Source organism: Rutidosis leptorrhynchoides, chromosome 8 (genome assembly GCF_046630445.1).
Source record: "Rutidosis leptorrhynchoides isolate AG116_Rl617_1_P2 chromosome 8, CSIRO_AGI_Rlap_v1, whole genome shotgun sequence".
Lineage (NCBI taxonomy): Eukaryota > Viridiplantae > Streptophyta > Magnoliopsida > Asterales > Asteraceae > Rutidosis > Rutidosis leptorrhynchoides.
The window spans coordinates 66,137,269-66,152,856 of record NC_092340.1 but is presented as its reverse complement, the minus strand read 5'-3'; the positions used below and the strand labels follow the sequence as shown (position 1 = coordinate 66,152,856).

General features: G+C 30.7%; 1 protein-coding gene across 1 annotated transcript; it reads right to left on the bottom strand.

Moving 5' to 3' along the window:
• Positions 1-14,027: 14,027 nt before the first annotated feature.
• Positions 14,028-15,041, bottom strand: LOC139863499 (uncharacterized). Its single transcript, XM_071852126.1, has one exon. The coding sequence runs from the start codon at positions 15,039-15,041 to the stop codon at positions 14,028-14,030; it is 1,014 nt and encodes a 337-aa protein (XP_071708227.1).
• Between the last annotated feature and the right edge of the window lie 547 nt (positions 15,042-15,588).

Genomic DNA, 15,588 nt, shown 5'->3' with positions numbered 1-15,588 from the left:
TGAGTGAATCAAATTGCTATGGTTTCATATTCAACTCTATTTTATGAATATAAACAGAAAAAGTATAGGTTTATAGTTGGAAAAATAAGTTACAAGTCATTTTTGTAAAGGTAGTCATTTCAGTCGAAAGAACGACGTCTAGATGACCATTTTAGAAAACATACTTCCACTTTGAGTTTAACCATAATTTTTGGATATAGTTTCATGTTCATAATAAAAATCATTTTCCCAGAATAACAACTTTTAAGTCAAAGTTTATCATAGTTTTTAATTAACTAAACCAAAACAGCCCGCGGTGTTACTACGACGGCGTAAATCCGGTTTTACGGTGTTTTTCGTGTTTCCAGGTTTTAAATCATTAAGTTAGCATATAATATATATATATAGAACATGTGTTTAGTTGATTTTAAAAGTCAATTTATAAGGATTAACTTTTATTTGCGAACAAGTTTAGAACTAACTAAACTATGTTCTAGTGATTACAAGTTTAAACCTTCGAATAAGATAGCTTTATATGTATGAATTGAATGATGTTATGAACATCATTACTACCTAAATTTCCTTGGATAAACCTACTGGAAATAGGAAAAATAGATCTAGCTTCAAAGGATCCTTGGATGGCTTGAAAGTTCTTGAAGCAGAATCATGACACGAAAACAATTTCAAGTAAGATTTCCACTCGAAATAAGATTGTTATAGTTATAGAAATTGAATTAAAGTTTGAATATGATTATTACCTTGTATTAGAAAGATATCCTACTGTAAGTAACAAAGGTTTCTTAATCTTGGATGATTACTTGGAATGGATTTAGAAAACTTGGAAGTAAACTTGCAATCTTGGAAGTATTCTTGATTTTATGAAACTAGAACTTGTGGAATTTATGAAGAACACTTAGAACTTGAAGATAAAACTTGAGAGAGATCAATTAGATGAAGAAAATTGAAGAATTAAAGTGTTTGTAGGTGTCTTTGGTCGTTGGTGTATGGATTAGATATAAAGGATATGTAATTTTGTTTTCATGTAAATAAGTCATGAATGATTACTCATATTTTTGTAATTTTATGAGATATTTCATGCTAGTTTCCAAATGATGGTTCCCACATGTGTTAGGTGACTCAAATGGGCTACTAAGAGCTGATCATTGGAGTGTATATACCAATAGTACATACATCTAAAAGCTGTGTATTGTACGAGTACGAATACGGGTGCATACGAGTAGAATTGTTGATGAAACTGAACGAGGATGTAATTGTAAGCATTTTTGTTAAGTAGAAGTATTTTGATAAGTGTATTGAAGTCTTTAAAAAGTGTATGAATACATATTAAAACACTACATGTATATACATTTTAACTGAGTCGTTAAGTCGTCGTTAGTCGTTACATGTCAATGTTGTTTTGAAACCTTTAGGTTAACGATCTTGTTGAATGTTGTTAACCCATTGATTATTATAACAAATGAGATGTTAAATTGTTATATTATCATGATATTATGATATATAATATATCTTAGTATGATATATATACAGTTAAATGTCGTTACAACAATAATCGTTACATATATGTCTCGTTTCGAAATCATTAAGTTAGTAGTCTTATTTTTACATATGTATTTCATTGTTAATACACTTAATAATATATTTACTTATCATTTAACATAATTAACCAAGTGTATCAATATCTTAATATGATTCATATTTACCTAGTAAGACGTTGTTATAACGATAATCGTTATATATATCGTTTTCGAGTTTCTTAAATTAATAGTCTCATTTTTATGTATATAACTCATTGTTAAAATACCTAATGAGAAACATACTTATAATAAAATCATGTTAACTATATATATAACCATATATATGTCATCGTATAGTTTTTACAAGTTTTAACGTTCGTGAATCACCGGTCAACTTGGGTGGTCAATTGTCTATATGAAACCTATTTCAATTAATCAAGTCTTAACAAGTTTGATTGCTTAACATGTTGGAAACACTTAATCATGTAAATAACAATTTCATTTAATATATATATAAATATGGAAAAGTTCGGGTCACTACAACATAATTTTCCTCGTCTACTGGTTGTTGAGTTTGGATATATTCTTGGGAATAATCCCAATTAGAATTGTATTCCTCATAATCATTCCATTCAGGTTCCATGGGTGCGTAATTTTCCATAGGAACGTAATAATACCATTCCCATGTTGAATGATAATCTCTACAGATTTCACAACCAGTTATTGTTTCGTCATTCGTGATCCAAGATTGACTGAACAAATTGTCATCAACACCCGTTTGAGAGTATTGATTAAATTGATTTCGGATGTCATAAAGAGTTTCTAAAATATTCTCGAGATTTTCCATAATGCGCTTATTACCAAATTTTAGCTACAATATGGTGCATTTACTTAATTATCCTATTAGTTATAAAAAAAATAAAAATTATATAAGTTATCAAATTAATAGACTTTTCTGCTTTTGCCCACGTTTCGAATAGCCAATAGATGTAGCAGGGAGCCAGAACCTTTTAAATCGGAAGCTCACAACTCAGCCACTAACAAATCCAACTATTACTACGAAACATAAAATTTGGATGTCTATCAATTTAACCACTTAAAATAATTTTTCGTTTGGAATTATTAGAGAAGAAGTAGAGAAAATTTCTAAGTCCTAAAAACTAGCGTGTCGAGAAACAAGAAAGAAAAAGAGTGCGCGTCGAAAAAACGTCGAAAAATAAAAATAAGAAAGAAAAACGTCGAAACTTAAAAGTCTAAAAATTAAATCTAAAAAGTTGAGCCTAAAGCTATTAAAGCTTAAAGGAATTCTATATCCAAAACGGCAATAACTTAATTAGGCACTAAAATCTAAAAACTGCGTCGCAAAATTCTAAAGCGCCTAAATTTTAATCTAAAGAAAAAGCACTTAAGGGCTTTTACGGCAAAGCCTAAAAATCTAGAAATAAAAATAAACTACGGCAAAAACTAAAACTTAAAACTAGCTACGAACAATAAAAATTAAATATTACGAATAAATGATTAAAAAGTTATGAAATATAAAAATATATAAAAAGTGATAAAATTATTTATTTATAAAAAAATATTATTTTTTTTATTTATTTTATAAAAGTATTAATTTTTATATATTAATAAAACTAATTAAAACTAATTATAACTAATTAATAAAAAAATTAAACTAAATTATAATAATAATAATAAAGTAATTAGGGTTTAAATAAATAATAATAATTAATACTATTCCGTAATTAATGCGAAATAGGGTTTCTGGTCAGGCTGGTCAGGGCGGCTCCACGAGTTACGGTTCCACGTACCAGCAATTCTCCGCGAGTCGCGGAGTTTGCAAAACGTTTTTTTTTATTTTATATTGTTTTTCTAAAAATATATATAAATATATTTATACAAAAATAAATTAAAAATATAGCGTTTCATCGATTCCCCGACAGCGGCGCCAAAAACTTGGTGTTATGCGAGGTGTATATGAAATAGCTTTTATTTTTACTACGAAATACGTTACAAATTACACAAATTTTAATTATTTATTTACAGATGAGATATACCTAAACCTTGCTACAACACTATAGGCAGTGTACCTAATCGTAGAGTAGTATAGTTTTTAGTAAGTCCGGTTCGTTCCACAGGGAGCTGACTTATTTCACACTATATTTTAGTTGACTATATTTGTACAAAATATATATAATTATATATAATAATATATAAAAGGGGGTTTTTACCGTTTAATGACCGGTTTGTCGATTTTTAAAACTTTAGTCGCAGTTAAAACCTAATGTAAAATATTAAATAAATAAAAGACTTAATTTAAAGCGTAAAATAAATAACGAAAATGAAATTGCGATAAATAAAAGTGCGATAATTAAAAAGTACGATAATTAAAAGTGCAATTAAATACAATGACAATAAATAAAAGTGCGATAATTAGAAGTGCAATTAAATATAAAATAAAGGAAATTTAATATGAAATAAAATAATTATACTTATTTAAACTTCCGTAATCATGATGTTTGACGTGTTGATTTTAGTTTATGCCCATGGGTTAATTGTCCTTTGTCCTGGATTATTTAATATGTCTGTCTGGTTTTTGTCCATAACAGTCCATCAGTCATAAATATAAAGTGCGAGTGTCCTCGTCAAATTATCCTTATACCCAAAGTTAAATATTCCAACTAATTGGGGACTTAAACTTTAACAAGGTTTTAATACTTTGTTTAATAATTACACCAGGTTATCGACTGCGTGTAACCCAAGGTTTTAATACTTTGTTATCAATTACGCCAAGTGTCCTTGTACATAATTTCACCCCTGTTTTAATAATTCCATAGACTATTAATCCATTCCCGTGTCCGGTTAAATGAACGCTTATTCGTACATATAAATATCCCGCCCATCGTGTCCGATCGAGTGTATATGGTTATTTATAGGGACGTCCAATTATAAATCTTTATATTAAAATTAACAAACTATCATTTAGTTAAACAAATATAAAGCCCATTAATAGCCCATAGTCTAATTTCCACAAGTGTCGTTCTTTTGTCCAAACCCCAATTATGGTACAAAGTCCAATTACCCCATCTTTAATATTTAGCCCAACATCATGATTACTTTGGCTCAAATAAGCATAATAATAATTTAGCTACGAGACATTAATTTAAAAAGGAGAACATAACTTACATTGAGTATTTATCGCGTAGTGTTACACGGACAGAATTTTGACTTCAAAACCCGTAAAATAACCGTTACATAACCCAAACTAACTAATATAAAACTACCCTATACTATATATATATATATATATATATATATATATATATATATATATATATATATATATATATATATATATATATATATATATATATATATATATACAGAGTATTATTATTATTGTGTAAAAATATCGACAGAATGCTCGAGCTTTTATAGGCCATTTCTGAATTTTGCAGCTCCTCGAGTCGCGGCATTTTAAGCCTTCAAACTCCGCGAGTCGCGGAGTTTGATTTTTCAGCTCACATCATTTTGGATCTTTGCTTGTCGACGTTATTAAACAATAATATAATATATATATAATTTTTAAGAATTATTTATATATTATATTTTATTTATGTGCATAGTTGACTTGTAATTTTCGCTCCGTTGCGTCGCGCGTTGAGAGTTGACTCATGTCCCAGTTCCGGATTTTCGAACGTCCTTGCGTACTATTTTATATCGTGTACTTTGCGTTTTGTAACTTGTACTCTTGTCATTTTTAGACGTTTCTCATCAATAAATTGAACCTTTTGAATTGTATCTTGTACATTTGAGCTTTTTGGATGTTTGTGTCTTCAAATCTTCGTTTTCGCCTTTTCTCTTCGCACTTATTTATTTAAACAATTACAATGAAAATATAATACAATTACATATGAAAACCTATTATTTAGGAGAGATATTGCTATGAAATATATGTTCCTTTTAGCCTTATCAACACGCCTCAACATCACAATTTGTACCTCGGATATCAACATCATACGCACCATAGGTACCAAGAAGTACCAACAACGACAAACGATGAAGTATGGATTCATAACTTCATCGGAGAAACATTCTACGGCGATTATGTAATTTCTAAAGTTTAGAGATTATCTATTTTAGCCTTAACCCTAAATCAGATAGAGTAGAAACCCTTATCCGAATGGTGTAAGATACAAGCTAGACTTGTTTTACCAGCAGCATCAACAGTACCCTTAGCCTCACCAGCACAGTCAGTGCTGTCAACATTGTCAGAATCAGTAGCACCTCTAACATCACAAGCTCCGTCAGTTCAAGAAAGCATCGTGGACATCATTACGAGTCAACAACGAGTATATTGTATCAATGAGTTATGAAGTAATAACTCAATTCATCTAAAGAATTTATATATATATATATATATATATATATATATATATATATATATATATATATATATCTTATATATATATAAATTTTAAAACCATCATGAATTTTTTCGTACTAAGCTATTACGTGTGAATTTTAAGGGGTAGATACTACTCGGTTAATTCATATTACTAATATGCTATGATGTACATCCTTCGTTAACAACTTAACCATCGTTAACTACAAATATCTGTTTCAACTCAATGAATTCCATTTCATAATGAACTTAGTGTATTAATCAATTACATGTTTGATTTTACACTTTTATCTTCGATGTACTCGAAACTTTCTAGAAAACATCATTTATATCTTATGAAGTTCATAAGAATTCCACGAGCATCAACATCCTTCACCGAGGAATAAGAATAAATAATGAAGTATTGATTTCATTAGTGAAATACTCCGCGAAGATTATGTAATCCTTAATGTTTTAGAGATTATTCATTCAATTCAAAAATCAAATGAGCTTAATATGATATTAACTCATCAAATCTGTATTACATCTGAAGAAAATATACATACATATATTTTCATAAAGACGGTAATAAAAAAATTCTTTTGTACAAAGTATTAATTGTGAAATCTTTAACGGGTAGGTAATACTGGGGAAATATATAAGTTCACAATTAATATGTTATACTGTACATTCTTCAACTTTGATTCAAAAATTATTAACTATGCTCACAGCGATATACAATCGTTTCCATACAAATTCAATTACATATTCTGATTTTGAAAAATCAGAATCCAAGCCAAGATTTAATAGAAAACATCACTCTTAGATTCTTACATCTTTCAAATGCTATACTTTGACTTCAAAACTGTGCTAGAATATCAATTCTATTCATAAACCCAGGAAAAAAAAGAAAAAAAAAATTTGTATCGTTCAAAATTCTAGAACATCATATGTATCTTGACAATTACAATCTTCATGCAAACCCTTCAAACTTTTGAAAACACCTCGGATTGATAACCAACGATTCGATTATGATAACTTTGAATGCTGATGAAGCAGCAAAAACTGTAAACGACCTTAACAGCCAAAAGTTTGATGATAAAGAATAGTGTGTTGGTAAAGCTCAGAAAAAGAGAAGGTTTGGAACTGGAAAACGAATTGAGCAAAGTATGAAGGAGGCTGTGGATAAATCACAAAGACTAAACCTGCCTTCAAAGAATCCAAATTATTCAGTATCTGCTGAAGCCATTAACGAATACCTTGCTTCCGAATCTAAACCCTTGCGGACAATATTCTTCATCATCCTCTGATATTAGAAATTCTAAGATATCATCCTATCTTTTATTATAAATATCCTCCATATTTCTGGAGATAATTCCATAATCATTCTCATCGGAAATCAATTTTCTCCTTGCGATATTTGTGTAACGTCATAAAAGAAACTATTTTAGTTTCTAAATTCTGAAACCTTCGAGTTTAAAATATGAATATTTTTGAAGTGGTGTTGGGAACTGAAGCATGAGTTAGTATAATATAATGACACTTGATCAACGTGATTATATTACAGTAAGTCATGCTGAGTTTCTAATAGAACGTGATAAAGGTTCACAGATCATACCCTCATTATAAACCATGTTACATAAGTCTTTCATTCTATTTAACCTCTAAACTATCAAGAAAATATTTTCTTAATGATTTGGTCTTTTTCGAGGTATTCTGGTAATTTGACAAGTCAGATTGTGCTATTACCATTTTTTTAGAACATTAATTATGTTCATTCCGAAATTCATACCTACGAATTCTGGACCATTATTCGCTTGATTTAAAGTCGGGAAGATAAAACAAAAGCATGAAGCTTCAAAATATTAATGGGAGTATATATAAATCACAGTAAATTGGAGAGAGTATTAACTGTAGATGTCAATGATTATGGAAAGACAGAAGCAGAGACATCGAAATATAAGGGAAGATATAAAACCCAACAACCACCCAAAAATTACAAACCGTGTATACAATGCGTATAGCAATATAAAGACACGAGAGAATGAAAAACACTATAACCCCAAGGTAATGGTAGAAGAAAATAACTTCCTCCGGTGGTAGATGAAAAAGAAGAATGACAGATATGAAAGTTAGGAGTATATCAAGAATCAGAACTGGATGAAGCATTTTTACAATCTTTTGAAAATAGGAAATGAGGAAGAAGATGTAAGAGTGATGAAAATAATGAAACGGAAGAGGTCAATTTATAGCGAAATATCAAACATAGCAATCAAGGCAAATTACGCATTTAATCAAAAGAAATCTTAATTTCCTTAAATTCCGAAGAATCAAATCTTATTTAGATTATGAAGATTTTCTATTCCTTAAATTACGGAAATCAATCGTTAATATGTCAAGAGTTAAGACGAATCTCTATTCTCCATTTCACTCTTTTACGATAACTTCTCTCATACGCTTCGAATAATCGGATTGTTTTATCCATATTATTCAACGGTGATAAAACTCTATTTATCAACACATATACGGCATGAAAACATTTTTATTGTTATTCATGACGACCTCACTCAAATTTCGGGACGAAATTTCTTTAACGGGTAGGTACTGTGATGACCCGGAAATTTCTGACCAAATTTAAACTTAATCTTTGTATGAGTAACATTTTCGACACGATAAACAAAGTCTGTAAAACGGAATCTCAAAATTTTTAAACTATTTTCATATATTCAAATACCTTTCGGTTGTTCTCGACGATTCACGAACAATTATATGTATATAGATACATATATATATACTATAACTTGAAAACGTAACAATGTATTAATTTTTTTGATACCGTACATTAAACTTATTGGTTTAAATATTTATTTGAATATATATGATAAGTTGGAATATTAATTATATGAATAACTTACGACGTGTATTTAAAACATGTTTATGAATGTTGAAAATATATATTAACTTGGTCATAAAATGATTTGTTATTATATATATATATATATATTAACAAATAGCGAGACAATGATTTATAGAAGTAAATGACCAAAACACTCGAAAGTTTAAGATACACTTTGAATGATATAATTTATTGATAATTTAAGACTATATTTTGACAAAAGTACGAGTCACAAAATGTAAATTGCGAGTTTTCTAAGCGTACGAAAATGCGTTCGAGAAACTGGAACTGGGACCTAAGTCGAGTGATAACGTACGAGTCATCGGAACGAAAATTTCAAGTCAACTATGCACATAAATTTAATATAATATATAATTAATTATTTAAATTATATATATTATATTTAATTATGTCAAAAAACAAGAAAACAAAAAATATGTGAGCTGGATCTGACGGCCATGCGATCGCATGAAAAATAGGCATAAAACCCATGCGATCGCATGGGCATCAGAATCAGGAATTATGGCTATAAATACCAGGTTTCTTACGCATGTTTTTTTACACTTATTACTCATAAGTATTTATTTATTTATTTATTATTATTATTATTATTATTATTATTATTATTATTATTATTATATTATTAAGATTATTATTATTATTAATCTTAATATTTTTAATAATATTATACATAAAATATTACGACGAGGTCATGAGTGTGTCACTTTCAAAACAAGCTTCAAACGGGATAGAACTAAGGAAATTATGGGTTATAGCTATGGAGGTTATGGGTAATGTACATGGGTATTGTTCGCAAGTCAAACCTAGTATTTATCATCTCTGTTGCGTCTACGTACTTTCCTGCAATATTGAATCTCAATATTGATACGTGAGCATTCATATCTTTTCTTTTATATATTAATAGTGTATACATGTCTAGTGCTTGAGTATATATTTATACATGCTTATATGCTAAATTTCGTCGTTAAACAGTTTATAATGAATCACGAATTAAATACATATATTACTGGTAAAAGGTATATGATATACATGTTTTCGGAAAGCTGGCGAAAAATCAATAACTTTTCATTTAGAAATCGCGTAATTTCGATGAACGAATCAAAAGATATGGTCAACTGAATTATAATTGACGTTAATTGGAGTTACTTTTGAATCTACAATTAATATTTAAACAACCTGTTTATGAGATTGATAAAATACTACTAGCCAAGTAAATGAATCCTTATATAAGGCACGTCTCGTTTTGTTGAACAATTGTCAAAATTGACTTTTTGAAATGACTTTTGATAACTTTTGTATGTCGATCTCGAGCATTAGGATTGTGATACACTATAACCCAACCTAGTTTATTAGACATGTATTGACCAACATATGTTCTCTAGGTTGAGATCTACGGTTAATTTTTGCATTCCGAGTTACGGTCACTTTTTGATGAATGACCTTATGTGCTGCTAAGGTGAGTTTCATTTGCTCCCTTTTTAATTGCTTTTACAATATATATTTTTGGGCTGAGAATACATGCACTTTACTTTAAACGCAATGGATACAAGTACATACTAAATTCTACACTGAGTTTGAACCGAAAATCCCTTAGCTTTGGTAACTAGTAACTGCCAGTTATAAGAACTGGTGGGTGCGAGTAGTAGTATATGGATCCATAGGGCTTGATATCCCCGTCCGAGCTAGAGCGCTAGCCTTTTAACGAACGTATGCTATTTGAGAAGCGTACACGTTGGTTTGCGTGTATTATTAAGATGATTATACAAAGGGTATAAAATATATATACGTTAAGTTTAGTTACCAGGGTGCTCAATTTCGTAGAATATTTTGATAAACGTTTCTGGATGAAACAACTGAAAACTTGTGATTCACCTTTATATACAGATTATGCGCAACATTAAAACTATGAACTCACCAACCTTTGTGTTGACACTTTTAAGCATGTTTATTCTCAGGTTTCTAGAAGTCTTCCTCTGTTTGTTTATATGTGATACAAGCTATGTGCATGGAGTCATACATGCTTTATTCAAGAAAACTTTGCATTCACAAAATCATCACTGTGTATCTTATTTTGACTTCATTGTCAACGGATGTATTATGGTAAACTATTATTTATAGTGATTGTCTATATGTAGAAATCATCAAACGTTGAAAACCTTAGAAATTGATATTCATTTATTGTGTACCTTTTGAAAAGAATGCAATGTTTACAAAACGTATCATATAGAGGTCAAATACCTCGCAATGAAATCAATGAATGACGTGTTCGTACATATGGATTTGGAGCGATCGTCACAATAAGTTAGCTAGGATATGATTAATATAGATTTGTTACCAATTTTCACGTTGCTACAACAAGAAAAATTATCCAATCTTGTTTTACCCATAACTTCTTCATTTTAAATCCGTTTTGAGTGAATCAAATTGATATGGTTTCATATTTAACTCTATTTTATGAATCTAAACAGAAAAAGTATAGGTTTATGGTCAGAAATATAAGTTACAAGTCATTTTTGTAAGAGGTAGTCATTTCAGTCGAAAGAACGACGTCTTGATGACCATTTTGAAAAACATACTTCCACTTTGAGTTTAACCATGATTTTTGGATATAGTTTCATGTTCATAAGAAAAATCGTTTTCCCAGAAGAAAAACTTTTAAATCAAAGTTTATCATAGTTTTTAATTAACTAACCCAAAACAGCCCACGGTGTTACTACGACGGCGTAAATCCGGTTTTACGGTGTTTTTCGTGTTTCCAGGTTTTAAATCATTAAGTTAGAATATCATATAGATATAGAACATGTATTTAGTTAATTTTAAAAGTCAAGTTAGAAGGATTAACTTTTGTTTGCGAACAAGTTTAGAATTAACTAAACTATGTTCTAGTGATTACAAGTTTAAACCTTCGAATAAGATAGCTTTATATGTATGAATTGAATGATGTTATGAATATCATTACTACCTCAAGTTTTCTAGATAAAGCTACTGGAAATGAAAAAAATAGATCTAGCTTCAAAGGATCTTTGGATGGCTTGAAAGTTCTTGAAGCAGAATCATGACACGAAAACAGTTCAAGTAAGATTTTCACTCGAAATAAGATTATTATAGTTATAGAAATTGAATCAAAGTTTGAATATGAGTATTACCTTATATTAGAAAGATATCTTACTGTAAATAAGAAATATTTCTTGAGGTTGGATGATCACTCTACAAGATTGGAAGTAAGCTAGCAAACTTGGAAGTATTCTTGATTTTATGAAACTAGAACTTGTAGAATTTATGAAGAACACTTAGAACTTGAAGATAGAACTTGAGAGAGATCAATTAGATGAAGAAAATTGAAGAATGAAAGTGTTTGTAGGTGTTTTTGGTCGTTGGTGTATGGATTAGATATAAAGGATATGTAATTTTATTTTCATGTAAATAAGTCATGAATGATTACTCATATTTTTGTAATTTTATGAGATATTTCATGCTAGTTGCCAATTGATGGTTCCCACATGTGTTAGTAACTCACATGGGCTGCTAAGAGCTGATCATTGGAGTGTATATACCAATAGTACATACATCTAAAAGCTGTGTATTGTACGAGTACGAATACGGGTGCATACGAGTAGAATTGTTGATGAAACTGAACGAGGATGTAATTGTAAGCATTTTTATTAAGTAGAAGTATTTTGATAAGTGTCTTGAAGTCTTTCAAAAGTGTATGAATACATATTAAAACACTACATGTATATACATTTTAACTGAGTCGTTAAGTCATCGTTAGTCGTTACATGTAAGTGTTGTTTTGAAACCTTTAGGTTAACGATCTTGTTAAATGTTGTTAACCCAATGTTTATAATATCAAATGAGATTTTAAATTATTATATTATCATGATATTATGATGTACAAAAATCTCTTAATATGATATACATACATTAAATGTCGTTACAACGATAATCGTTACATATATGTCTCGTTTCAAAATCATTAAGTTAGTAGTCTTGTTTTTACATATGTAGTTCATTATTAATATACTTAATGATATGTTTACTTATCATAATATCATGTTAACTATATATATAACCATATATATGTTATCATATAGTTTTTACAAGTTTTAACGTTCTTGAATCACCGGTCAACTTGGGTGGTCAATTGTCTATATGAAACCTATTTCAATTAATCAAGTCTTAACAAGTTTGATTGTTTAACATGTTGGAAACACTTAATCATGTAAATAACAATTTCTTTTAATATATATATAAACATGGAAAAGTTCGGGTCACTACACTCAAAGCTTGTCACCCGCTGTGAATGGTATGACCTTCTGTGTCAGCTTGGCGATCTTTCCCATCCACTTCCCGTAGATATTGCCAAGGAAATATGCCCTACTGGGGAGGCACAAGAAGCGCTAAATATAGCGAAGAAGGAGGTTGAAAAGGTCACCATTCCAGCACTTTAGGAAATTAGCCGAACCAAAAATGTCACTTTTGAGGACATTAAGACGCTTAAGCTGTAAAATAGTTGTTTAAATTGTAAACTTGTAACCGCAATCTTATATTGCGTTTTGTACTTTTGCGCATTTCGCATAACGCGTTATTAATGAAAATATTTTCATTCCGCAGTTGAAACTTAATTTATTTATATAGCGCTTTATTTAATATATATTCATAACCTAGACTTGTCCTTTGCAATTTTCAACTTTTATTATTGTGCACATAATAAGTATATACTCTCACGAAACAATCTGTATTTGTATAAACTTATACATTATGAATCTTCTAAGTCCGCCAAAACGATCCTTAGGTAATTTATTAGCATTGCGAAATATCTAAGTATGGCAAGATCAAATACTTAGGAAATTTTACCCTTTCGCAACATTTATTATTTAACACAGGTGGGCAATTTCATCACTTGGTTTCAAAGTTAAAATTTCACAAGATACATCCGCATTATTATTGCATAAGTAGGCTGCGTCATTACTTACCGAAACAATGGCATGTGTTTTAGAATATCTACGAACACTTAGCCGCATTTGCGTAAGAATCAATTCAGTGTTTAAAAATTTAAGCGTTTGTATTCTGCAAAATGATCATTACGCATGGCCACACGCAATGTCTTCTGCTTTGTATAGAAACAATTGCTGAAACACAAATTTATTCTTTCTTATTCATAGTTTTCAAGTAATAACAGCTCAAAAAACAACATTCAAATCATGATTAATCATGATAAACACTCAGTCAGTGTTTGTTCATTACAAGCATTCATACTATATTCAGCGAGCACCGCATGCCCTTCAATACCAACACTTTCGCGTGCAGTAATCATTGCGCACAATGGTTCAATTAGCGCTGAAGTCAGCGTACCAATGCCTTTGTAAGTAGAAAACTTCACCATTCCATGCAAAGTGGATGGGATTTTTCCAAACATACGCAAAACAGTGCGCCCAAGAATTATATTAAACCTTGACTGATTTTGCATTACATAAAGGCTTAATAATGCTTGGCGCTTTAGCGATTCATCACGGTCATCTACTAATTCAGCTTGCAATTCCAACTGGCCAATAGGCCAAGTTGATTCACCAGAAAAACCAGCTAGCGAAACCGCAGTAGGTTTTAGCAAAGTTTTGATATGTGCAGGCAATTTGTTGAAACATTGCTCATACATTACGTCCACACTGCTACCAGTATCAACGTGTACCTTCAGAATTATAATGTTAGTATTCGCAATGCGGCATGAAATGGCCACTGGCTTATCAAGATCCGCGCTCAAACTTATTGGAGGGAAAGTAATAGAGGGACATTGCCAATTCGGGGATTTCTCAGACACTTGAAACACTGACATTTCGCCTTGAACCTCCACTACATTAATAACCTGAATTTCGAGCAAATTCTCTTTCTTGCTTACCATTTTAACCCCTAGATTCTTCTCTGCAGGAGCTTTTAGATCAGCAGAATTTGGCACTTGTGGAGCATTAGACTCTGCGGGTAGGATAATCGCATTTGCAGTGCTTGCAGCACCTTGAGTTATTAAATGATCCAATTTACCTTGCTCAAATGCCTCCGCAATTAATTCTGCCAAATCTCTACAGCAGTTAGTATCATGACCATAGTCATCATGAAAAATGAAAAACTTAGATTTATCACGCCTGTTGTTCTCCGCTAAAGGTTGAGGATCAGGAAAAGATCTCGCAACCCTTTCCTGCAACAGTCTTTCTTTAGGCGTTTTTGTTAACATTTGGATGATGTTGAAAGACTCATTATTCCATTTTCACGAAGTATAACGATCGCGACGGTTATATCCATGATTATCATTTTGACCTTGATGTCTATCATTGCGCGGGTAACTACCGCCGCCATTTCGCCTTGGATATCCCGATCCGCGAAAATTATCATTATTCCCATAACAGAAAGAATCATTATCGTCCCGCCAACTTTTATCTTTACCTCATCCACATGCAGGGGTTATAGTGCTATCTTCTCCACCCCGGATGTAATCATACGTTTCTTGCTGTACTTTAGCAAAAGTTGGCGGAACATCTCTTCTTAAACGTCGCACAAGCGTTGGATGTCGCTGCGGATTAATAGCATGCAAAAATCCAGAGATTTTTTGATCTTCATTCAAACTTGGTATCTTTTGACATTCATAGATGTATCGCGTAAGCAACGCGTTTAAAGTTTCCTTGTTACCCTGTTTGATGTCATGGCATTCGATATGCGTCTTTTTCTTCGGTAAAAGGTTTTGAAACTGCAGTAAAAATTTATCGCGAAGAACGATAAAGCCA

Coding starts and splice junctions, on each gene's coding strand:
- LOC139863499 (XM_071852126.1), bottom strand. CDS start 15,041: ATGTTAACAAAAACGCCTAAAGAAAGACTGTTGCAGGAAAGGGTTGCG.